Below are 26,861 nucleotides of genomic sequence, written 5' to 3'. Positions count from 1 at the left end.
TTATTTGGGCCTGTGTCCTTGTGGCATCCCCTAATATCAGTATACCGTTGGTCTTTTCTCTTTGAGTGATCTGTCGCTGCCCCACCCCTCGCTCACTCCCAGAACTGATCTCCTCTTTGAGGGTACACACCTTCCTGGGAACTCAGTGGGGAAAGAGATTCAGAAGGAATTCACTATGTAAAACTATCCTCATGGATAATGAAGATGTGGTCCATATATTAAATGGAATATTACTCAGCCATTAAAAAGAATGAAATAAGGCCATTTGCAGCAACATGGATGGCCCTAGAGAGTGTCATACTGAATGAAGTAAGTCAGACAGAAAAGAAGAAATATCGTATGACATCCCTTATATGTGGAATCTAAAAAGAAGTGATACAAATGAACTCACAAAACAGAAAGCTACTCACAGACTTAGAAAAGGAACTTATGGTTGCCCGGTGGGGGTGGAGGGATAGTTAGGAACTTTGGAAAGGTCATGTACACACTTCTATATTTAAAATGGATAACCAATAAAGACCTATTGTATAGCACATGGGACTCTGCTCAATGTTATGTGCCAGCCTTGATGGGAGGGACGTTTGGGAGAGAATGGATACATGTACATGTATGGCTGAGTCCCTTAGCTATTTATCTGAAACTATCACAGCTTGTTAATTGGCTGTGTGTGTGGGCATTAGTCTCTCAGTCGTATCCCCCAGTACAAAGTGTTTTTGGTGTTAAATAAAAAGTTATGAGCAAAAAAACAAAACAAACAACCAAGTTATCCTCTTGTTTGTACCCCTGCTCTCAGTTGTATATGATGCACCTGAGTGTTCTGGTTCATTCCTCTGAGAAAGTGAAACTGATCATCTGCCATGGTAGGGGAAGGGATCTTGGAGTCTAACTGCTGCTTATTCAGACTTTCAGCCAGTCGTTCTTTTTTCTGCTCTCCTCATTCCCTGACCTTCATGGCTATTGTTGTTCTGCTTCCTGAGCCTTTCTGAGGTCCTGTAACTTGCTACTTGGCTTCCTCTACTTCTGGCTTAGATTTCAGCTCTTTTGGCCTGCTCTGTCTATTATTAGTCATTCATCTGCTTTTTTCTTTCAACAGTTTTATTGCTCTTGCCTCCTTTTTTGTTGTCATTGAGGGTTTTGGCCTTTTTTAAAACTCCATTTCTGTCATCTTAATGAGATTTGTAGAGAGAACAGAGGTAAGCATGTGTTCAGTCCTCCTTTTTTCCTTTTCCTCCAGAGAAAACTAATGCACAGAAAGGTAATACAGCTTTTCCTAGTAAGCTCCTATTAATAGTAGGTGAGATTAGGATACTGATTTTTCACTTCTTCTGTTAGACCTGCAATGGCTGGTGCCTTTCTTTCTAGGTTAAAGAACCTTCAGTAGTGTTCAGTTCAGTCCAGTCGCTCAGTCGTGTCTGACTCTTTGCGACCCCATGAATCGCAGCACGCCAGGCCTCCCTGTCCATCACCAACTCCCGGAGTTTACTCAAACTCATGTCCATCGAGTCGGTGATGCCATCCAACCATCTCATCCTCTGTTGTCCCCTTCTTCTCCCGCCCCCAATCCCTCCCAGCATCAGGGTCTTTTGGCCAAAGTATTGGAGTTTCAGCTTCAGCATCAGTCCTTCCAATGAACACCCAGGACTGATCTCCTTTAGGATGGACTGGTTGGATCTCCTTGCAGTCCAAGGGACTCTCAAGAGTCTTCTCCAGCACCACAGTTCAAAAGCATCAATTTTTTGGCACTCAGCTTTCTTCACAGTCCAACTGTGAAGTCCAGCAGTCCAACTCTCACATCCATACATGACCACAGCCTTGACCAGACGGACCTTTGTTGGCAAAGTAATGTCTCTGCTTTTTAATATGCTACCTAGTGGTGTTAGATCTTATTAAATCTGAGGGGAAATTATGTTTGATTTTGACCATCATTTTCATCTACCCTTTCTTGTAAGTGTGTTTCTAAAGTTCATACACAGATACATATACCTGTGTTGGTTCTTTTTGCTTATATTCACTTGACTGCGAGAACCATAACTGGATGAGAGCACATGATAGGGTCCTGTCTTTGCATAGTCATTCAGAAAGTCTTTGACTGACAAAGAGGAGGCTGGTCTCCCTTTTGAGGCACTGACTGCATGCATTTATTGACTATCTGCCTGTGGATGACAGTTTACAGAGTAAAAGTCCCTGCCTTGCCTTCCCTTTGTATTTCCTTCCTTACAAAATTTGTTGTATGGAACAAATTGTTTTGATAGAGACTCAGTTTTAAATGGTGTCTGGTTGCGTCTCCCTTCTCCATCCTTCATTTTACAAATGAGAACACAGAATTCAGGTGACTTGCTTAAAGTCACTTAGCTAATGAGAGACAAAGCTAAATCTTACAAATCCTCTCCTGACTCCCTGCCCTTTCTGCTTCATCTGAAACTGGCTGCATGTTGGGAAACGATTATTGAAACTTGTTTCTATCAGAGGCAGACACAGTAAATGGGGTTATGTTGGAGCAGTTAGTCATGTCATTGTGGGAAAAGCCTTGATCAGGTAGGATTTCATTATATCTTATATTGAGTGTCATATGCTTTTTTTCAATTTTCTAAAGTTTGCTGTGAATATATCATAATGACCTTATTTTTAGGGTAGAAGTAAAAATTTTCTTTCTCTTCTTTACAGCTGCATACAGATCTCATTATGCATCAGAAAAATGAAAAAACAGAGGAAAATTCTATGGAGGAAAGGAATCCACTTGGCCTTTTCTGAGAAATGGAATACTGGGTTTGGAGGCTTTAAGAAGTTCTACTTTCACCAACACTTGTGCATTCTGAAAGCCAAGCTGGGAAGGCCAGTTACTTGGAGCAGGCATTTGAGGCATTTCCAGTGCAGAAAGAAGGCCCTTCAAATCCAGAAAACGTGGATCCAAGATGAACCACTTTTTGCAAAGACAAAAGGCAATGTGGCTGTCCAGAATCTTTGTACTTTGTCCTCTAAAGTGAAAAGAAAGGACACCAAGCACTTCATTTCCTCCTCAAGGACCTTCCTGAAACTCCAGGCAGAGAAGTTGCTGTCATCAGCAAAGAACTCTGATCATGAATATTCTGGAGAGAAAAGTCTCTTGAAGGCAGCTGTTGACTTACCAGTGAATAGTGTTTTAGGTCAGGCCAATGGTCACAGACCTAGGACGGAGCCACAAGCTTCTGATTTTCCTATGAAGTTCAATGGGGAGAGCCAGAATCCAGGTGAGAGTGACAGAATTGTGGTCACCTTAAGCAACCATAAGAGAAAGCGCTTTTGTCATGGCTGCTACCCAGGGCTGGAGCACCACAGGAACGGGGGACCCTTGATTCCAAAAAAATTTCAACTTAACCAACATAGAAGAATAAAAGTATCTCCTCATATGATGTATGAGAAATTATCCATGATTAGATTTCGGTACAGGATTCTCAGATCCCAGCACTTCAGAACAAAGAGCAAAGTTTGCAAGCTAAAAAAAGCCCGGCAAAGCTGGGTGCAGGTCACTGGGGACCATCAAGAGACCCTGAGGGAGAACGGTGAGGGTGGCAGTTGCAGCCCATTCCCTTCCCCGGAGCCTAAAGACCCTTCTTGTCCACATCAACCGTACTTTCCAGATATGGACAGCGATGCTGTGGTGAAGGGAAAGAACTCTCATGTGCCTGAGGGCCACACTAAAGGAAGCCCTCTCTTGGACAAGGAGCTTAGTTTAGATGAAGCATTCCCTGACCAACAGAATGGCAGTGCTACATACACCTGGGACCAGTCACCCTGTTCCTCTCCTAAATGGGAGTATACAGAGCTGATTCATGACATCCCCTTACCAGAACATCATTCTAGTAACATGTTCATCTTGGAAACTGAGAGAGAAGTTATGGCTCTGGGTCAGGAAAATCGGACAAGTACTGTCAGTGATGACAGAGTAAAACTGTCAGTGTCCGGGGCAGATCAGTCTGTGAGGAGTGTAGATGGGCCTGTGTCCGAAGAGACTGTTCAGAATGAGAGCTCGTGCCAGATGGATGAGGATGGCTCTTTCAAACAGAATATTCTTAGTTCTAAGTTGCTGGACCACCCTTACTGTAAAAGTCCACTGGAGGCTCCTCTGACGTGCAGTGGACTCAAACTAGAAAATCAAGTGGGAGGTGGGAAGAACAGTCAAAAAACCTCTCCAGTGGATGATGAACAACTGTCAATCTGCCTTTCTGGTATGCACTCTTCCTTTATTTTCCCCCAGTCTCCAGCCCACACCTGCTATATGTTATCTTTTCTAGGAGTCCTTTCTTTTTTCCTTCCACAAGTTTCCCTTTAAGCAATTAGACATTTTTCTTTTATATTATTATATAGATGTTCCATAGTTTTGATTTGACTTTTGATCGACGACACTTATGTTGCTTCTAGTTGTTCCCTTCTATAAACAGTGGTACAATGAAATTACTTCTTTGTACTTATATGATTGTTTCTGTAAGTTAAATTCCTAGTAGTAGAAATAATGGTGAAAGAATACTTACACTTAAAACTTTAAGAGAATTGTTAAATTATCCATTCACAATTAAACCAGTTTGCACTTGTGAAATTTTGCCAGTCTCATAGATCACATGAGAAATGTTTTAATTTGCCTTTTTAAGTTTAAAATTTGAACATATTTTTCTATAGTTGCTTGCCATTTTTTGCTTGTATATAATTTTATTTTGACTATTTTCCTATTGGATTGTTTATATTTTGTTTAGTATATGACAAGCTCCTGTGTACCAGTGCTGGCTCTAAGAATGTGGAAACAAACAGGATACACTGATTCTTACCCTCATAGTCTTTAGTATCATTATAATTTTAAAGGTTTTAAATTAAATTTTTGTAAAAGCTCTCAGTAACCTGACTTTGTATATAATATTTTTGTCTAACAGAAAATTTCAACTCTTACATGGTAAAATGTGTCTGTCTTTCCTTTATGGCTCAAGTTTTTACATCATGCTCTAATGTCTTCCTGTCAAAATCTACTCCATGAAGTTGTTTGGTATAAACACTTCTGGCAGACAGCATGGCAGTATCAGTCTTTGACCCATTCTCCTTTTTGCCATTTAGCTAAGATATGGAAGAGTACAAATATATTTGTAGAGGGACATTACTTATAGTATTGTCTTAGTAGTACAACACTGGAGATAACTACAACAAATGTTGCTATGGACTTACAATTTATGGCATGTCCAGGCAGTATACCATGAAGCTGTTAAAGAATAAATTTGATCTGTATCTTGATACTGACCATTGTCTATATAAAATGAAAGAAGCAAGTAGCAGAACAGGAGGCCATTTTGTTAAAAAATACATATGCAAATATGAGTGCATGTATATATGTATGCACATGCATTTGTATAGGATGTGACTGATTGGTTGATTTAGTCGCCAAGTCATGTCTGACTCTTACACCTCCATGTATTGTAGCCCGCTAGGCTCCTCTGTCCATGGAATTCTCCAGGCAAGAATACTGGAGTGGGTTGCCTTTTCCTTCTCCAATAGGACATGACACATATATTAAATTGTTAGAAGTGGCTTTTTTGGGGAATTAGGAGAGTTACTTCTTGGTGGTTTAAACAATTCTGAACACTTTGTTTTTTCCACCAGTTATATGTGCATGCTCGCTCATGTTTGACTGTTCGCAACCCCATGGACTGTAGCCTGCCAGGCTCCTCATCCATTGAATTTTTCACTCAGGAATAATGAAGTGGGTTGCCATTTCCTCCCCCAAGGGATATTGCCAACCCAGGGATTGAACCCGCATCTCTTGCATCTCCTGAACCGCAGGCAGATTCTTTACCACTAGTGCCACCTGGGAAGTCCAGTATGTATAAAAAACGTTTTCCCACAAAAATGACAGTCCTAGAAAAATATTTAAAAATTTTTTTCCTGTTGTTTATGCTGTCCTAGAATGAAGACAAATTTTCCTGCTGTGAGGTTAGCAGAACCATGATTTCTAAACCTAAACAGGTTAGCATTTACCTACAAATACCAATTAAATACATCAAGAACTTCCAGATGTTCAAACTGGATTGAGAAAAGGCAGAGGAATCAGAGATCAAATTGCCAACATCTGCTGGATCATAGAAAAAGCAAGAGAATTCCAGAAATACATATACTTCTGCTTCATTGACTACGATAAAACACTGTGGATCACAACAAACTGTGGAAAATTCTTAAAGAGATAGGAATACCAGACCATCCTACCTGCCTCCTGAGAAACCTGTATGCAGGTCAAAAAGCAACAGTAAGAACCGGACATGGAACAATGGACTGGTTCCATATTAGGAAAGGACTGCATCAAGGCTGTACTGTCACCCTGCTTATTTAAATTAGAGAGCAGAGTACATCATGCAAAATGCTGGGCTGGATGAAGCACAAGCCCGAATCAAGATTGCTGGGAGAAATATCAATAACCTCAGATATGCAGATGACACCACCATTATGGCAGAAAACTAAGAGGAACTAAAGAGCCTCTTGATTAAGGTGAAAGAGGAGAGTGAAAAAGCTGGCTTAAAACTCAGTATTCAAAAGACAAAGACCATGGCATCTGGTCCTATCACTTCATGGCAGATAGATGGGGAAATAATGGGAACAGTGACAGACTTTAATTTTTTGGGCTCCAAAATCACTGCAGATGGTGACTGCAGCCATAAAATTAAAAGAAGCTTTATCCTTGGAAGAAAGGCTATGACAAACCTAGGTGGTGTATTAAAAAACAGAGACATTACTTTGCCAAAAATGGTCCATCTGGTCAAAGCTATGGTTTTTCCAGTAGTCATGTATGGATGTGGGAGTTGGACCATAAGGAAGGCTGAGTGCCAAAGAATTGATGCATTTGAACTGTGGTGTTAGAGAAGGCTCTTAAGACTCCCTTGGACTTCAAGGAGATCTAACTAGTCAATCCTAAAGGAAGTCAGTCCTGAATATTCATTGGAAGGACTGATGCCGAAGCTGAAACTCCAATACTTTGGCCACCTGATGCAAAGAGCCGACTCATTAGAAAAGACTTTGATGCTGGGAAGGATTGAAGGCAGGAGGAGAAGGGGATGACAGAAGATGAGATGTTTGGATGCCATCACCAACTTGATGGACATGAGTTTGAGCAAGCTTCAGGAGTTGGTGAAGGGCAGGGAAGCCTGGTGTACTGCAGTCCATGGGGTTGCAAAGAATTGGACATGACTGAGTGACTGAACAACAACCAATTAACTTACAAATATAGATGGAGCACTTCTAAAAAAAAGTTGATAAACTGAATGTATCCTAGACTTAAACTGTAGCATAACGTGAAGATATAGGAGTTTTTACAGTTTTATAGTTTTTACACATTTAGTGACCTATAATTATTTTAATGGGCTAAAGGAGAAAAATCATGGCATCTCAGCAAGTACTGAAAGCTTGTTGTTTAGTCGTTGTGTCCAACTCTTCGCAACCCCATAGACTATAGCCCATTAGGCTTCTCTGTCCATGGGATTGCCTAGGCAAGAATACCGGAGTGGGCTGTCATTTCCTTCTCCAGAGGATCTTCACAACCAGATCAAATCTGCATCTCCTGCATTGGCAGGCATATTCTTTACCATTGAGCCACAAAGGAAGCCCAATCTAACAATAATAAGACATTTTAAAGCATGATAGAAAACTCAGAAGCAGTAAAAAAAAGTATACCAGTTTGATTCCATAAACATTAAAATCTGATAAATATAGATAAGAAAATTCATAAGTGAAAATATGAAAAGTTTAGGTACACATGTCCTTTGACCCAGAAATGTGAATTTTAGCAACTGTGTTCTAAGGAAACACTAGAATGAGGATATATTGAGGGCTTTAATTGTAACATTGTTTAGACAGCTAAAAAGTAACAAATGGTTGTCAGAGAATTGGTTAAAATATGGCAAATCAATTTAATGGACTACTAGATTGTTTTGAATTGACTTAGGAAAAAAATTCATGTGTTGAATGTAAAAAAGCAGCTTCAAGAAGAATGAATATAGTTTGCTACTTATATTTTTAAGACATACATGTTCAGAAGGGCATAAAAATTCTAAAGGAATTATGAGGTGGCTGCCACATTTTAAAATGTTTACAGTCATATACTAGAAAAAATACTCAGCTTTTTCTCAAGTTTATAAAAATATTCAATTCTGTTTTCTAGACTATTGTTATTTTTACATGTAGCTGTTTAGAAAAAATGGATTCCTACTGCATTCTTTACACCAAAATGAATTTCAGCTGTGAATCAAAGATTTAGTTTGTCTTTCTAATGCTGTTTGTTCATTCATCTTTTCCGCATGATTATGGAATGCTGCTTGCCATTTGGATCCCTTTCTGGATGGTTTCTCTGTTTCTGTGATCGCGCTCTTCTGCTTCAGTCACTTGCACTTGGTTTTATAATTCAGTGGGACTAGGCCCTCCTACTGCTCTTTTCTCTTGCCCCTCTTCACTACCCCCCTTTAATCTTTCTCAGAAATTTCTAAGAATTTCTCACATGTTTGTCCCAAGATACATTTGGATTTGTTTTTTCAGTTAACCCAACAAACAGTGGCTTTTGATTGGTATTACATTAGTAGACTAATTTAGGGAAAATTGCATTCATTTTAATATGGAGCTTTCCTGTTTAAAAATCAAAGAATTACTCCATTTACTGACCTATGTCTCTTACTAGAATTTGGTAGTGTTTTTCACTTAGGTTTTGCACACTCCTTAAATTTATTCATATATAGATTGTACCTCTCTTATTTTTGTTGAGACCTTTCTGATGTGTGTATTGTATTTCGTTGGAGAACCAAGTGTTGGCATTTCTTATATACCTAACATAATGAACTCCTTTCCACTTTCAAGTGATCCAGGTGACCCATGTCAGTTATTTAAAAAAACTAACACAGTTTAACATCATCAGTAACTTAACTTCTAAAAAACAACTCCGTTTCTGGTTTTCATATAATTACCTGTTGTACTTACAAGGTGGAATGTAACTTGAACTCTGGTTTTTCATTGTTTTGTTTTTTGCGAATACTGTATTGCTTGTTTCTTGGTCATACTAAAATTTTAGTACTTTTGGAGTGAAAGAAATTGTATGTTCCAAATGCATTTTCCTTTTTTAGCTCATTGGTTAGATGAAAACAAGTGGGTAAATAATGGATGTACCTCTTGTTTTATTATTATTATTATTTTTTGGCTACACCCTGCAACATGTGAGGTTTTAGTTCCCCAACCAGAGATTGAACCCTGCCCCTTGCAGTGGAAGCTGAGTCTCCTAACTGCTGGACTGCCAGGAAATTCCCTCTCATTTTAAGAAGTCTGTTTTCTGGGTTAGTCTTGACCCATGGGTATTAAAAGGGAAAAATAAAATGAACTATCTTGTTTTTGTAGAGAACAACAGGTCGTAGATATTTCCTGCTTTGGAGGTGGCACACCATACAAGTTAAAGGCACAGTTTCTGTCATCATATAACCTACATCAGAATCTTGAGTTCTGCCATATCCTAGTTAAGGGTCTTCGGGGAAGTTATTTAACCTCCCTAAGCCTCTTGTCTCCATTTTAAAAGTAGGGATGCTATCTAATGCATAGGATAGTTATAAGGATGAAATGAGATATTCTAGTGCTTGGCTTTTAAGTGTTTTTTGACTGTTTATATTTCTCGTGCTAGTGAGATAATGGTGTGCATCAGCGAGTCATCGTTATTAGGGCTCTCCTGGAAGAACCAGTTAGGGTCTTCCTAGTGCATTACGAATCCATGTTGAGCATCTGAAAGGAAAAACAAAAAATATGGATAAAAGAAAACATAACTTAAAATCCCCTAAACACTGTCATCCAGAAATGACATTGTTAATGAGGACACCTCTTGTTACAAGTTTGGGATTGGGTCCGTACTCGTTTGGTAGAGGAGATTGCTTTCTTACTTGAAGAGTCTCAATTAAGGTTGTTGGGCCTAAAGTTTAATTTTTTGTTACTAGGGGCAATATTTTTGTATAAAATTTGTTCCTTAAATGCAGTTTCTCAAATATTGGGAATTTTTATCTTCTGTTTGTGTCCATTCTCCCATGTAGAGACAAGATTGTACTTAGACAACTATAAGATACAGTAAACACTGTAGGCAAACTTACCAGGCTTCCCTAGTAGCTCAGTTGGTAAAGAATCTGCCTGCAAAGCGGGAGACCTGGGTTTGATCCCATTTAATCCCTGGGTTGGGAAGATCCCCTGGAGGAGGGGATGGCAACCCATTCCAGTATTTTTCCTAGAGAACCCCCATGGACAGAGAAGCTGGGCAGGCTGCAGTCCATGGGGTTGCAAACAGTCGGATACGACTGAGCACGCACATAGCTTTTATGTATGGTGCCTGCTAGATCTTACTGGCAAACGTAAGGCTGAATGAATTCCTAGTTTAGAAGCCCCGAATTTTCATTTCCTCCTCTGACTAAACTGGAACACGGAACTCCCTTTCTCTTCTGTGTGGCTAAATCCTAGACCAGAACCAGACATAGGCAAGCAACTCTTCTTACTATACTCTTGTCTTAAGTCTTTCAAATTGGGAGCCTCTGATGGGAGAGTAAAAGGAGGAAAGTAAGTTTTCCACACCTTTGTCTTCTCCTCCCCCATACAAAACACTCTCTGCCTAGAACAGACTTTGTTGTGATCATTCCTGTCCATTTTATATTGATGCTTAACAGAGGCCCTTCATGAAGTCAGAAAGAGGACTGGGTAAAATAAGTGACTAACAGTCCTCATTTTTTTCTATCTAAACACAGTGGACTTAACTGTCAGATTGATGGTTAGCAGACTGTTGCTCTTCCCCACTCAGCATCAATGAATAGCCTAAGTCATATCTGCTCTTCCGTGAGCCTCTAAACCTTCCCTCAGCTTCTTTGAAGTTACTTAGAAACAATATCCTCGTTTTATTTCCTAGGATATTTTTAGGTATATTTCTTCAGTGGATCCTCTTGGAAGCAATTAAAATGCATATACATGTTACTTAAATTGATGTAAAGACTAGCCTGTATTCTGGCCAAGAAGTCATCCTTTAATTCTGTTTCCTCTTTTAAAACGTGCGTCACCAGCTATTATCCAGTAAAGCTCACCTCATAGGGTTATGCAGTATCATAAGTATAATAACTATCAAATTGTATGATATTAAAAATGCCTTAGAATTTGTCCTCTGTTGAGATGTGAAAGTTCATACCTTTATCAAATAGTAAATACAAGTGAAGGTGATCTCAACAATTCTAATTGTGATTTTTAAAAAGATAATTTCTTCAGTTACCAAATACGATAGACACATTTAACCAGGTGATTAAACCCTTTAGATTTTACCTTTAGGAGATAGGATTCTTCTCCAAGGTTAAATTACTGAAAAATGTCAATCTTTAATTTCAGCTAGCTATTCTCTTTCTAGCAATCCAGTGTGAAATGATACCTTATCTTTTAAAAGATTTCTTTTTAGCATAATACATTTAGTAATGTAATTTAAACATATGTTATATGTTGGGTATAGGTTAAGTATTGGGACAATGACTTTGCTGAAGGCGGCCTTTTCCACTTTAACTTTTCTCTCTCCTTTATTTAAGGATTCCTAGACGAGGTTATGAAGAAGTATGGCAGTTTGGTCCCACTCAGTGAAAAAGACGTCCTTGGAAGATTAAAAGATGTCTTTAATGAAGACTTTTCTAATAGGTTTGTCAATGATGCTTAAGTTAAGCCCTTGAAAAGAAAATTATTGGCTTATAGGACTTTTCTCTTGATTAAAAAAAAAAAACAAACCCTGATACTTAACAATAAACTGAGTTAAACTGTTGTTGTTTTACTTTCAAAATATTTCTGTTTCAGAAAACCGTTTATCAATAGGGAAATAACAAACTATCGGGCCAGACATCAAAAATGCAACTTCCGCATCTTCTACAATAAGCACATGCTGGATATGGATGATCTAGCAACCCTGGATGGTCAGAATTGGCTGAATGACCAGGTGAGTGTATTGTATAACCATGGAAAGTTGCAGAGGATGTTGGACAATGAAATGTAAAATGCAACCTCTGGGTTGGCCTCACAGTTATCTTTTGGAGTCAAGTATTCTTCATTCCTTACTGAAGTGACTGCTCACTCACCCAGTATTAGAAAGGTTTGATTACTATTAGCAGTAGCTATGTTGTTCTTTCTGAATGAATGTTCTGAATTGTATGTAGGGTTAATGGGTATTATATTGACTTTTTATAGGTCATAAATATGTATGGTGAGCTGATAATGGATGCAGTCCCAGACAAAGTAAGTGAAAACTTTTTCTATAGGAGAGAGGGTCCTGTGTATAAAAGAAAGCAGCTTTTTCTTTTTTAAAAATTTTTATGTAATTATTTCATATTTCTTAGATTTTTAAAAAGATATTTGTCTTGATCATGTGCTAGAATTGGCATAAGTTCTATAAAATCATGTGAACATAAAGTCATGCCAGTGTTTTCCTGCTTATTTATTTCAGAGTGGGTGTGTTTTTGATATCTTGGGGAGGCTTTTTTTTCTTTTTTACATGCGCAAAAAGGACTGTTTGCTTTAAGCTTTTAAATTTAATTTAAAGAATTTTTTTAACTTAATGTCTTACTCTCTTTAAAAATGTAGTAAAGTATATCCGTCTTCACTTTTTCTTGGATTAATCTTTGATACTCAGTTTAAATACAAACTAACCCCCATTAAACTCTAAAATTCCCTCAAGAGCTTAGTTACATATCAAAAAGCTATTTTTTTAATTTCATATATTGTTTCTGAATACTGATTGCCTGATTGGTAGCCATTAATTTCAACAAGCAAAACCTTTCCAATAAAGCAAAACCTTCTTAAGTACTTTATAAAGTACTTTCATAAGTCTAATAATTTAAACAGGTAAATATAAGGAGTCTCAGATTCCAACACTTTATTAATATAGACAAAATGTCATAACTTTCCACTTAAAATAAAAAATTGATTAAACATTCTAAATTGGAATCATGAAATTAATCTGTCAGATTCTCTATTTTGTCAAATTCTATTATTAAAGTGTAAATCTAAACATACAGATGATTTTTAACATAAAAGTATTCATTTCAAAACTATAATTTCCCTTTATTACCACTACATTTAATTCTAAACCTTCACAGTATAAAAAAGACACAACTGAAAGTGGTTCTCAAAGTATGGTCGCCAAACCAGCAGCATCAGCATCAGGTGGGAATTTACTAGAAATGCAAATTTTTTAAGAAAGTAGGGAAAACCACTAGACCATTCAGGTATGACCTAAATCAAATCCCTTAACGATTATACAGTGGAAGTAACAAAATAGATTCAAAGGATTAGATCTGATAGAGTGCCTGAAGAACTATGGAGAGAGGTTCATGACATGTACAGGAGGCAGTGATCAAGACCATCCCCAAGAAAAAGGAAAGCAAAAAGGCAAAATGGCTGTCTGAGGCGGCCTTACAAATAGCTGAAAAAAGAAGAGAAGCTAAAGGCAAAGGAGAAGAAGAAAGATATACCCATTTGAATGCAGAGTTCCAAAGAGTTGAATGCAGAGTTCCAACTCTCTCTCCGAAGAGAGTTCTTATCTCTCTTCCAAGGAGAGATAAGAAAACCTTCCTCAGAGATCAGTGCAAAGAAATAGTGGGAAAAAATAGAATGGGAAAAACTAGAGATCTCCTCAAGAAAATTAGAGATACCAAGGGAACATTTCATGCAAAGATGGGGACAATAAAGGACAAAAATGGTATGGACCTAACAGAAGCAGAAGATATTAAGAAGAGGTGGCAAGAATACACAGAAGAACTATACAAAAAAGATCTTCACGACCTAGATAACCATGATGGTGTGATCACTCACCTTGAGCCAGACATCCTGGAATGTGAAGTCAGGTGGGCCTTAGGAAGCATCACTATAACAAAGCTAGTGGAGGTGATGGAATTCCAGCTGAACTTCAATTTCAAATCCTGACAGATGATGCTGTGAAAGTGCTGCACTCAATATGTCAGCAGATTTGGAAAACTCAGCAGTGGCCACAGGACTGGAAAAGGTCAGATTTCATTCCAATCCCCAAAAAAGGCAATGCCAGAGAATGTTCAAACTACCACACAATTGCACTCATCTCACATGCTAGCAAAATAATGCCCCAAATTCTCCAAGCCAGTATTCAATAGTACGTGAACTTCCAGACATTCAAGCTGGATTTAGAAAAGGCAGAAGAACCAGAGATCAAATTGCCAACATCCTCTGGATGATCAAAAAACAAAAGAATTCTAGAAAAACATCTATTTCTGCTTTATTGACTATGCCAGCGCCTTTGACTGTGTGGATCACCACAAACTATGGAAAATTCTTAAAGGGATGGGAATACCAGACCACCTTACCTGCCTCCTGAGAAATCTATATGCAGGTCAAGAAGCATCAGTTAGAACCAGACATGGAACAACAGACTGGTTCCAAATCGGGAAAGGAGTACGTCAAGGCTGTATATTGTCACCCTGCTTATTTAAATTATAGAGCAGAGTACATAATGCAAAATGCTGGGCTGGATGAAGGACAAGCTAGAATCAAGATTGCTGGAAGAAATATCAATAACCTCAGATATGCAGATGACACCACCTTTATGGCAGAAAGTGAAGAAGAACTAAAGAGCCTCTTGATGAAAGTGAAAGAGGAGTGAAAAAGTTGACTTAAAACTCAACATTCAAAAAAGGGAGATCATGGCATCCAGTCCCATCACTTCATGGCAAATAGGTGGGGAAACAATGGAAACAGTGACAGACTTTATTTTTGGGGGGCTCCAACATCACTGCAGATGATGACTGCAGCCATAAAATTAAAAGATGCTTGCTCCTTGGAAGAAAAGCTATAACCAACCTAGATAGCATATTAAAAAGCAGAGACATTACTTTGCCAACAAAGGTCCGTCTAGTCAAGGCTGTGGTTTTTCCAGTAGTCATATATGGATGTGAGAGTTGGATTGTAAAGAAAGCTGAGTGCCGAAGAATTGATGCTTTTGAACTGTGGTGTTGGAGAAGATTCTTGAGAGTCCCTTGGACTTCAAGGAGATCAAACCAGTCCATCATAAAGGAAATGAGTTCTGAATATTCATTAGAAGGACTGATGCTGAAGCTGAAACTCCAGTACTTTGGTCACCTGATGCGAAGAACTGACTCCTTGGAAAAGACCCTGATGCTGGGAAAGATTGAAGGCAGGGGACGACAGAGGATGAGATGTTGGATGGTATCACCGACTCGATGGACATGAGTTTAAGCAAGCTCTGGGAGCTGGCGATGGACAGGGAAGCCTGGCATGCTGCAGGCCCTGGGGTCACAAAGACTTGGACACAACTGAGTGACTGAACTAACTGAAAGTGGTTCTCAAAGTATGGTCCCCAAACTAGCAGCATCAGCATCATGTGAGAATTTACTAGAAATGCAAATTTTTGGATCCATCCAAAATTTCTGGTAAGTCTGAAACTGGAGTGGGTCCTAGCAATCTGTTTTTAATAAGCACTTCAGATTCTGATGCATTCAAACGTTGGACAGTCTCTGCCTAGAGATGGCTACTATAAGCATTTTAATGGATATCTAAAGCTCCATGGTTCTCAAAACAAATGTGCATCAGAATCCTCAGATACCAGATTGCTGAGCCCACTCTCATAGTTTCTGCTTTATTAAGTCTGGAGTGTGGCCTGAGAATTTATATTTTAACACGTTCCCAGGTGATACTTACACTGCTGGTCTGATGGCCACATCCTGAGAACCTTAGCACTAAAGGGAGCAGTTTTATCATCTCAAGTGAGTCAAAGTTACTGAGTAAACACTTGAAGACCATAGTATGTTTACTCTCTCTGGTGAGCTGATACTCATTTATAAGCCAGAATTTTGAAAAGGCCAAGGATGCAGAACATGATGCGCCATATGACTAGAGTAATTTTTTTAGTGTTAACAGTGACCTTCTTATAGTTACTATGACTATAGGAGTCTCCAAATCCACATTCCTCAGATGGGATTAGTTTTGTACTTGGCCATCCCTTGAGTTCAAGCTGTTACCTTATTCTTTCATAGCCTTTTTCAACTTTATCACTGTGATTTGATGAGATTTATCAGATTGTTTCTTTACTTGATTGGATTCAGGTCATCTGTTTACTGCCCCAGTCCAGTTCTGATAATAGACCACATCTGTAAGGTCATTCTAATGAAAATTTGAAATAGTCTTCTGTGAATTGCTCTAATGTATGTTTTGGTCATTGTTTTTAAGAAAAAATTTTTCCTCACTTTTTGGTCTGTCTTACATTCAGGGATTTTTAAATTTCCCTTTTGTTGTGAATTTAAGTCCTGACACAGCCTAATATAAGCTTGAGTGCTTGTATTTGATGTCTTTCTAGGTTCACTTCTTCAACAGCTTTTTTCATAGACAGCTGGTTACCAAAGGGTATAATGGAGTAAAAAGATGGACTAAAAAGGTATTTGCTTTATTTCTTTTTTATTCTAAATTTGAAATGCAGATGAAGCTATCTTTGCTGCCAATATGATATATAGTAGAAACAGGCCCATTAACTTAAAGTTGCTTTTTGTTACTTCTTTTAAATCTTTTTGTTTGAAAGACAAGACACTAGTAAAATTTCTGAATCTATCCAGTTGATTTGAATCTGCTATAACAGAAAGCACTGGATTGGAAATTAAAGGTTCTGACACTGTTATTAGCTGGCTGTGCAACTTAGATAAGATGGTTAATTTGGGCTTCAGATTGGTTATTTATAAAAACAAAATGATAAAGCAATCCCTAAGGTTCTTTCCAACCTTAATTTCTCTGTATTCATTGACTATGTCAGAAACATTATTTTAAAAGCCTATTTATGTTCTGTTTTTGATATTAAGTCTTATGAAAGTGTGGGTGTAAATTATTTTTTGCAAAGTACAAACAGCTGCTAGGTAGGTTTTTTGTGCAAGGCATCATCAGTAGTGCCAAGATAAACTAAATTGAAGAGTGCACATCTGGGGAAATAATGAACTCAGGATTTAGACCTGGGTTCACATCCTGGTTCAGCCACTTAACTAGTTGTAAGACCTTAGGCAAATTACTTAATTCCCTTAAGCTTCAGTTTTATAATCTAAAAAATGGGAATGCCAGTTATATTTATCTTGTGAGAATTAAATGAGAATGCATGTAAATCACTAAACACATGATAAACATACATTAAGTAGTCATCATTTTTATATTATGCTGGTAGAAGCATGGGAGAAGAAAGAATAGCCGGAATGCAGAGACCAAAGAAGAGAGTGGCATGAAGAGAATTTGATTCAGAGATGCAGGGCCTTGTGGTCTACGTTTTAAATTTTATCCTGAATGTGTAAGAATCTATTGAAGGGTTTTAGGTGACAACATCCAATTTGTATTTTGCTCTAGTGGCACTGAAGATGGATGAATGTGGGAGCAAAGTTGATGTGAGTAGGAGGCCACTGCAGATTAACTGTACTTTAAATTACAATACTAGAAGAGATGGGAGTTGTACACAAATACGAGTGTGACCTAGGAAGTAAATTAACAGGACTTGGTGATGAGTAGGTTATGGGGAATGAAGAAGAAGAACTGTGAAAGATGACTTCCAAGCATGTAACTCGTGCCACTAGATGGGTTGTGGTGGTGTTTATATTAGAAAAATTGAGGACAACTAATTAGTAGGGGATTGGTCAAATGAAAAATATACATCCAAGACTTCCTTGGTGATCCAGTGGCAAAGACTCTGGGCTCCCAATGCAGGGTCCTGGGTTTGATCCTTGTCAGGGAACTAGAGCCATCCCACATGCTGCAACAGAGATTGCGAGTGCCACAGTTAAGACCTGGTGCAGCCAAATAAATAAATAAAAGTAAATATAAAATATATATAAATAAATATATGTATATACATCCATATAATAGGATGCTACTTAACCAGGAGAAGTTACATAGCTGAGGAAAGATGATCATATGTAATATGGAGTAGAGAACGGTTAGACAGGTATATCTTGAAGGTATTGTTGGTTTGGTTCTAGACCACGGCGATAAAGTAAATATTGCAAAAAAGTGAGTCACCAGATTTTTTGTTTTCCCAGGGCATATAAAAATTACATTTACACAATAGTCCCTTATGTTTGTGATAGTATTATGTAAAAAAAATTATGTACTTAATTAAAAGTACCTTTTTGTTAAAAAAAAAAAAATTCTAATCATTCCCTGAGCCTGAGTGAGAGCAATAATATCAAAGATCACTGATCATGAATAACTATAATGAATATAATAATAATGAAAAATTTGAAATACTGTGAGAATTACCAGAATGTGGCAAAGAGACATGAAGTAAACAAATGTTGGAAAAATGGTGTCAATAGGCTTTATCTATGCAGGGTTGCCATAAATCTTTAATTTACAAAATATGCAGTATCTGCACAGTACAGTAAAACAAGGTATGTCTTGTAAATAGCATGGGAAAATTTCTGAATAAAGAATAACATGAAATTGAAGGAATAAAGCCAAGTATAATTCAGTGTCATTTCATTAAATAGAATAAATTAAATTGTTCTATCCTCTGGACGCTCTCAGATTGGATTTCATCGGAAAATCCAACTATATGCGTGTATAAGAAACAAACATAAAGTAATATGAAAAAGCTTGAAAATAAAGTGACAGGTACTAGGCAAATGCAAACCAAAAGAAAGAAGTGGCAGTGGCAAGCAAAAAGGAGGAACAGTAGTATTAATAGCAAATGAGGTAGAATTTAGTGTGAAAAGTACACTGTGATAAAATTTTAGTATATAGGAGACATAACAGTGATTACAAAAGCAAGGAGACTTTGGTAAATAGTGATATTGAGAGACCTCTTTCATAGTTGGACAAATCTAGCAGATAAAAAATAAGACCATATAAAATACAACCAGTGTTTTTGGCTTAATAGATTTATACTAGATCTTTATATCCCTCAAAAAAGAGAATATACATTTATTCTTATATCCAAGAAACATTTGTAAAAATTGATCATGTACTTGGCCATAATTATTACATATACTATTCCTTAACCACAGTTCAATCAAATTAAAAATAAATAATAAAAGGTGTCTAAAAAAATCTTCAAAATTTTCACACATATAACTTGATATAAACCTTGGGTCTAAAAGAAAATAGATTATATACAAATGATCTAGTAAAGGACAGAAAAGGGAACACAATCTTAGCAGCTGCTATGGAATAAAATGAAATCTCTTTTGAGAAAAAAATAAGTCATAAATACCATTATTATTAAAGAAAAAAGGAAAAATAGAAAAATTAAGTACTTACTAAGTTTGATTACATTAAGAAAAATTATGGAACAACCAAGAATTTGAAATGCAACAAATAGTGAAACAATGAAAGTACAAAGAAAATCCACAGCAGAATTTTAAAAAATTAATCTCAAAGCAGCAGAATCCATTCTGTGTACAACTTAAAACTCTGATGATATAAAAGAAAAATGAATTAATTCAACTATATAAAAAGGTAAACAGTAAACTGGGAAAAATTTGATATTTATGTGAAATATTTGATATCAAATGTATATATCAAATATCAAAGAAATATTTTTTAAATATATAAATGCTTCTACACATCAATAAGAAAACAACCTCACCAACTCAATAGAAAAATGAGTGAATGATAAGAATAAAAAGCATTATAAAGAAGTCCTTGAGTTCTAGATATAAGTCTTATGTCAAATCTATATTTTTTATTGTTTTGTCTCAGTCAGTCTCTAACTTTTCTCCTTATTTCTTTAACATGCGTTTTGATGAATAGAGATTTTTATTTTGATGAAATCTAATTTACCATACTCTTTTCTTTTATAGTTTTGCTTTCTATATCCAGTTTAAGAAATATTTGCCTCATTATTTTCTTCTAACAGCTTTATAGTTTTAGGTTTTACATTTACATCTCTGGTGCATCTCAGTTTTTGTGTAATCATAAGGTAGGGATCAAGGTTTTTTTTTTCCCCTCCATAACATCCAGTTGTTTCAATGGCATTTCCTGAAAAGACTTCTCTTTCCCACTTTAATTGCTTTGGCATCTTTGTAGAAAGTTAACTGACCATATATGTGTGGGTCTATTTCTCGACTTAATGTTCTTTTCCACTGATCTCTTTGTTCTTAGGTAATACCACACTGTCTTGATCTCTGTCTTTATAATTTGTCTTTAATCAGTGTTAAGTGGCCAGGTTTAGCCTTCTTTTTCAGATAGCTTTGGCAATTATAGGTCCTTTTGCATTCTCATCAAAATTTCAGAATCAGTTTGTCAATCCCTACTTTTAAAAAAACTTGCTGGGTTATGATTGGGATTGTGTTTAATCTGTATGTTCATTTGGAGGGAATGGAGACCTTAACAGTATTGTCTCTCAGTCTATGAACATGGTATATTTTCCATTTATTTGGATCTTTAATTTCTTTCAGCAATATTTTTACAATCTTAGTGTACAGATCTTGCACCTAAATGTATCCATAGGTATTTCATGTTTCTGAAACTGCTATAAACAATTTTTTTAATTATTATTTTTTAAATTTTATTTATTTATTTTTTTCATTTATTTTTATTAGTTGGAGGCTAATTACTTTACAGTATTGTAGTGGTTTTTGCCATACATTGACATGAATCAGCCATGGATTTACATGTGTTCCCCATCCTGATCTTCCCTCCCACCTCCCTCCCCATCCCATCCCTCTGGGTCATCCCAGTGCACCAGCCCTGAGCACTTGTCTCATGCATCCAACCTGGACTGGCGATCTGTTTCACACTTGATAATATACATATTTCGATGCTATTCTCTCAGATCATCCCACCCTTGCCTTCTCCCATAGAGTCCAAAAGTCTGTTCTATACATCCGTGTCTCTTTTTCTGTCTTGCATATAGGGTTATTGTTACCATCTTCCTAAATTCCATATATATGCGTTAGTATACTGTGTTGGTATTTATCTTTCTGGCTTACTTCACTCTGTATAATGGGCTCCAGTTTTATCCATATCATTAGAACTGATTCAAATGTATTCTTTTTAATGGCTGAGTAATATTCCATTGTGTATATGTTCCATAGCTTCTTATCCATTCGTCTGCTGATGGGTATCTAGGTTGCTTCCATGTCCTGGCTATTATAAACAGTGCTGCGATGAACACTGGGGTACATGTGTCTCTTTCAGTTCTGGTTTCCTCGGTGTGTATGCCCAGGAGTGGGATTGCTGGGTCATGTGGCAGTTCTGTTTCCAGTTCTGTTTTAAGGAATCTCCACACTGTTCTCCATAGTGGCTGTACTAGTTTTCATTCCCACCAACAGTGTAAGAGGGTTCCCTTTTCTCCACACCCTCTCCAGCATTTATTGCTTGTAGACTTTTGGATAGCAGCCATTCTGACTGGCGTGTAATGGTACCTCATTATGGTTTTGATTTGCATTTCTCTGATAATGAGTGATGTTGAGCATCTTTTCATGTGTTTGTTAGCCACCTGTATGTTTTCTTTGGAGAAATGTCTGTTCAGTTCTTTGGGCCATTTTTTGATTGGGTCATTTATTTTTCTGGAATTGAGCTTGCAGGAGTTGCTTGTTTATTTTTGAGATTAATCCTTTGTCTGTTGCTTCATTTGCTATTATTTTCTCCCATTCTGAAGGCTGTCTTTTCACCTTGCTTATAGTTTCCTTTGTTGTGCAAAAGCTTTTAAGTTTCATTAGGTTCCATTTGTTTGTTTTTGCTTTTATTTCCAATATTCTGGGAGGTGGGTTATAGAGGATCTTGCTGTGATTTATGTCAGAGAGTGTTTTCTCTATGTTCTCCTCTAGGAGTTTTATAGTTTCTGGTCTTACATTTAGATCTTTAATCCATTTTGAGTTTATTTTTGTGTCAGAATTTTTAAAATGTTATCTTGCAATTATTTGCCGTTAGTATAGAGAAATACAGTTGATTTCTCTTTCTTTTTTTTTTTAAATGTTAAATATTATTTATTATTTTAAATTCTTCTTGATTTGTTTCATATACAAATGTTTGGTCTCCAAAGACATCTGTTAAATAATTGCCTTCATAAATAAACTCCAATACATGGAAACATAACAATGGAACCTGAGGATCTTACTTTATAAGTGGCCCCATGTCAAATTCTGAGCATTTTTCTTATATTAGGTTGGGTTAGTAAGATTAGGTATGAGGGTTAAATTGATTTTGTTTTTTTTTTAATTTTTTTTATTAGTTGGAGGCTAATTACTTCACAACATTTCAGTGGGTTTTGTCATACATTGATATGAATCAGCCATGGATTTACACGTATTCCCCATCCCTATCCCCGCTCCCACCTCCCTCTCCACCCGATTCCCCTGGGTCTTCCCAGTGCACCAGGCCGGAGCACTTGTCTCATGCATCCCACCTGGGCTGGTGATCTGTTTCACCATAGATAGTATACATGCTGTTCTTTTGAAATATCCCACCCTCACATTCTCCCACAGGGTTCAAAAGTCTGTTCTGTATTTCTGTGTCTCTTTTTCTGTTTTGCATATAGGGTTATCGTTACCATCTTTCTAAATTCCATATACGTGTGTTAGTATGCTGTAATGTTCTTTATCTTTCTGGCTTACTTCACTCTGTATAAGGGGCTCCAGCTTCATCCATCTCATTAGGACTGGTTCAAATGAATTCTTTTTAATGGCTGAGTAATATTCCATGGTGTATATGTACCACAGCTTCTTTATCCATTCATCTGCTGATGGGCATCTAGGTTGCTTCCATGACCTGGCTATTATAAACAGTGCTGCGATGAACATTGGGGTGCACGTGTCTCTTTCAGGTCTGGTTTCCTCAGTGTGTATGCCCAGAAGTGGGATTTCTGGGTCATATGGCAGTTCTATTTCCAGTTTTTTAAGAAATCTCCACACTGTTTTCCATAGCGGCTGTACTAGTTTGCATTCCCACCAACAGTGTAAGAGGGTTCCCTTTTCTCCACACCCTCTCCAGCATTTATTGCTTGTAGACTTTTGGATAGCAGCCATCCTGACTGGCGTGTAATGGTACCTCATTGTGGTTTTGATTTGCATTTCTCTAATAATGAGTGATGTTGAGCATCTTTTCATGTGTTTGTTAGCCATCTGTATGTCTTCTTTAGAGAAATGTCTGTTTAGTTCTTTGGCCCATTTTTTGATTGGGTCATTTATTTTTCTGGAATTGAGCTGCAGGAGTTGCTTGTATATTTTTGAGATTAATCCTTTGTCTGTTGCTTCATTTGCTATTATTTTCTCCCAATCTGAGGGCTGTCTTTTCACCTTACTTATAGTTTCCTTTGTAGTGCAAAAGCTTTTAAGTTTCATTAGGTCCCATTTGTTTAGTTTTGCTTTTATTTCCAATATTCTGGGAGGTGGGTCATAGAGGATCTTGCTGTGATTTATGTTGGAGAGTGTTTTGCCTATGTTCTCCTCTAGGAGTTTTATAGTTTCTGGTCTTACATTTAGATCTTTAATCCATTTTGAGTTTATTTTTGTGTATGGTGTTAGAAAGTGTTCTAGTTTCATTCTTTTACAAGTGGTTGACCAGTTTTCCCAGCACCACTTGTTAAAGAGGTTGTCTTTTTTCCATTGTATATCCTTGCCTCCTTTGTCAAAGAGAAGGTGTCCATAGGTTCGTGGATTTATCTCTGGGCTTTCTATTCTGTTCCATTGATCTATATTTCTGTCTTTGTGCCAGTACCATACTGTCTTGATGACTGTGGCTTTGTAGTAGAGTCTGAAGTCAGGCAGGTTGATTCCTCCAGTTCCATTCTTCTTTCTCAAGATTGCTTTGGCTATTCGAGGTTTTTTGTATTTCCATACAAATTGTGAAATTATTTGGTCTAGTTCTGTGAAAAATACCGTTGGTAGCTTGATAGGGATTGCATTGAATCTATAGATTGCTTTGGGTAGAATAGCCATTTTGACAACATTGATTCTTCCAATCCATGAACACGGTATGTTTCTCCATCTGTTTGTGTCCTCTTTGATTTCTTTCATCAGTGTTTTATAGTTTTCTATGTATAGGTCTTTTGTTTCTTTAGGTAGATATACTCCTATTTTATTCTTTTTGTTGCAATGGTGAATGGTATTGTTTCCTTAATTTCTCTTTCTGTTTTTTCATTGTTAGTATATAGGAATGCAAGGGATTTCTGTGTGTTAATTTTATATCCTGCAACTTTACTATATTCATTGATTAGCTCTAGTAATTTTCTGGTAGAGTCTTTAGGGTTTTCTATGTAGAGGATCATGTCATCTGCAAACAGTGAGAGTTTCACTTCTTCTTTTCCTATCTGGATTCCTTTTACTTCCTTTTCTGCTCTGATTGCTGTGGCCAGAACTTCCAACACTATGTTGAATAGTAGTGGTGAGAGTGGGCACCCTTGTCTTGTTCCTGATTTCAGGGGAAATGCTTTCAATTTTTCACCATTGAGGGTGATGCTTGCTGTGGGTTTGTCATATATAGCTTTTATTATGTTGAGGTATGTTCCTTCTATTCCTGCTTTTTGGAGAGTTTTAATCATAAATGAGTGTTGAATTTTGTCAAAGGCTTTCTCTGCATCTATTGAGATAATCATATGGTTTTTATCTTTCAATTTGGTAATGTGGTGTATTACATTGATTGATTTGCGGATATTAAAGAATCCTTGCATTCCTGGGATAAAGCCCACTTGGTCATGGTGTATGATTTTTTTAGTATGTTGTTGGATTCTGTTTGCTAGAATTTTGTTAAGGATTTTTGCATCTATGTTCATCAGGGATATTTGCCTGTAGTTTTCTTTTTTTGTGGCATCTTTGTCTGGTTTTGGAATTAGGGTGATGGTGGCCTCATAGAATGAGTTTGGAAGCTTACCTTCATCTGCAATTTTCTGGAAGAGTTTGAGTAAGATAGGTGTTAGCTCTTCTCTAAATTTTTGGTAGAATTCAGCTGTGAAGCCATCTGGTCCTGGGCTTTTGTTTGCTGGAAGATTTTTGATTACAGTTTCGATTTCCTTGCTTGTGATGGGTCTGTTAAGATCTTCTATTTCTTCCTGGTTCAGTTTTGGAAAGTTATACTTTTCTAAGAATTTGTCCATTTCATCCAAGTTGTCCATTTTATTGGCATAGAGCTGCTGGTAGTAGTCTCTTATGATCCTTTGTATTTCAGTGTTGTCTGTTGTGATCTCTCCATTTTCATTTCTAATTTTGTTAATTTGGTTCTTTTCTCTTTGTTTCTTAATGAGTCTTGCTAATGGTTTGTCAATTTTGTTTATTTTTTCAAAAAACCAGCTTTTAGCTTTGTTGATTTTTGCTATGGTCTCTTTAGTTTCTTTTGCATTTATTTCTGCCCTGATTTTTAAGATTTCTTTCCTTCTGCTAACCCTGGGGTTCTTCATTTCTTCCTTCTCTAATTGCTTTAGGTGTAGAGTTAGGTTATTTATTTGGCTTTTTTCTTGTTTCTTGATGTAAGCCTGTAATGCTATGAACCTTCCCCTTAGCACTGCTTTTACAGTGTCCCATAGTTTTTGGGTTGTTGTGTTTTCATTTTCATTCATTTCTATACATATTTTGATTTCTTTTTGATTTCTTCTATGATTTGTTGGTTATTCAGAAGCGTGTTATTTAGCCTCCATATGTTTGAAGTTTTAACAATTTTTTTCCTGTAATTGAGATCTAATCTTACTGCGCTGTGGTCAGAAAAGATGACTGGAATGATTTCAATTTTTTTGAATTTTCCAAGACCAGATTTATGGCCCAGGATGTGATCTATTCTGGAGAAGGTTCCGTGTGCACTTGAGAAAAAGGTGAAGTTGATTGTTTTGGGGTGAAATGTCCTATAGATATCAATTAGGTCTAGCTGGTCCATTGTGTCATTTAAGGTTTGTGTTTCCTTGTTAATTTTCTGTTTAGTTGATCTATCCATAGTTGTGAGTGGGGTATTAAAGTCTCCCACTATTATTGTGTTACTATTAATTTCCTCTTTCATACTCGTTAGTGTTTGCCGTACATATTACGGTGCTCCTATGTTGGGTGCATATATATTTATAATTGTTATATCTTCTTCTTCGATTGATCCTTTGATCATTATGTAGTGTCCTTCTTTGTCTCTTTTCACATCCTTTATTTGAAAGTCTATTTTATCTGATATGAGTATTGCGACTCCTGCTTTCTTTTTGGTCTCCGTTTGCATGAAATATTTTTTTCCAGCCCTTCACTTTTAGTCTGTATGTGTCTCTTGCTTTGAGGTGGGTCTCTTGTAGACAGCATATATAGGGGTCTTGTTTTTGTATCCATTCAGCCAATCTTTCTCTTTTGGTTGGGGCATTCAACCCATTTACATTTAGGGTAATTATTGATAGGTGTGGTCCCGTTGCCATTTACTTTGTTGTTTTGGGTTCACGTTTATACAGCCTTTCTGCATTTCCTGTCTAGAGAAGATCCTTTAGCATTTGTTGAAGAGCTGGTTTGGTGGTGCTGAATTCTCTCAGCTTTTGCTTATCTGTAAAGCTTTTGAATTCTCCTTCATATCTGAATGAGATCCTTGCTGGATACAGTAATCTAGGTTGTAGGTTATTCTCTTTCATTACTTTCAGTACGTCCTGCCATTCCCTTCTGGCCTGGAGGGTTTCTATTGATAGATCAGCTGTTATCCTTATGGGAATCCCTTTGTGTGTTATTTGTTGTTTTTCCCTTGCTGCTTTTAATATTTGTTCTTTGTGTTTGATCTTTGTTAATTTGATTAATATGTGTCTTGGGGTGTTTCGCCTTGGGTTTATCCTGTTTGGGACTCTCTGGGTTTCTTGGACTTGGGTGGCTATTTCCTTCCCCATTTTAGGGAAGTTTTCAGCTATTATCTCCTCGAGTATTTTCTCATGGCCTTTC

General features: G+C 37.0%; 2 protein-coding genes across 6 annotated transcripts in view; one reads left to right on the top strand and one right to left on the bottom strand.

Moving 5' to 3' along the window:
* SENP5 (SUMO specific peptidase 5) overlaps positions 1-26,861 on the top strand; it is a 53,127-nt gene that overhangs the window by 13,793 nt on the left and 12,473 nt on the right. For 3 of the 5 annotated variants that reach the window (XM_061166891.1, XM_061166889.1, XM_061166890.1), the window contains exons 2-6: positions 2,665-4,205; positions 11,574-11,679; positions 11,833-11,971; positions 12,220-12,267; positions 16,373-16,450. In XM_061166891.1, the coding sequence (XP_061022874.1) occupies positions 2,696-4,205; positions 11,574-11,679; positions 11,833-11,971; positions 12,220-12,267; positions 16,373-16,450 (1,881 nt within the window). In that variant the 5' untranslated portion in view covers positions 2,665-2,695. Of the gene's footprint in view, positions 1-2,664; positions 4,206-11,573; positions 11,680-11,832; positions 11,972-12,219; positions 12,268-16,372; positions 16,451-17,218; positions 22,893-26,861 lie in introns of those variants that run through there. The other 2 variants (XM_061166893.1, XM_061166894.1) reach the window with 2 other exon arrangements.
* NCBP2 (nuclear cap binding protein subunit 2) overlaps positions 9,302-26,861 on the bottom strand; it is a 37,438-nt gene continuing 19,878 nt past the window's right edge. The window contains exon 6 of the mRNA XM_061166895.1: positions 9,302-9,756. The gene's annotated coding sequence lies outside the window, so the exon portion shown is untranslated. The remainder of the gene's footprint in view (positions 9,757-26,861) is intronic.

Source organism: Dama dama, chromosome 19 (assembly GCF_033118175.1).
Source record: "Dama dama isolate Ldn47 chromosome 19, ASM3311817v1, whole genome shotgun sequence".
Taxonomy (NCBI): Eukaryota; Metazoa; Chordata; class Mammalia; order Artiodactyla; family Cervidae; genus Dama; species Dama dama.
The sequence above is the reverse complement of the archived record's forward strand: the minus strand, read 5'-3'. Positions and strand labels throughout refer to the sequence as shown.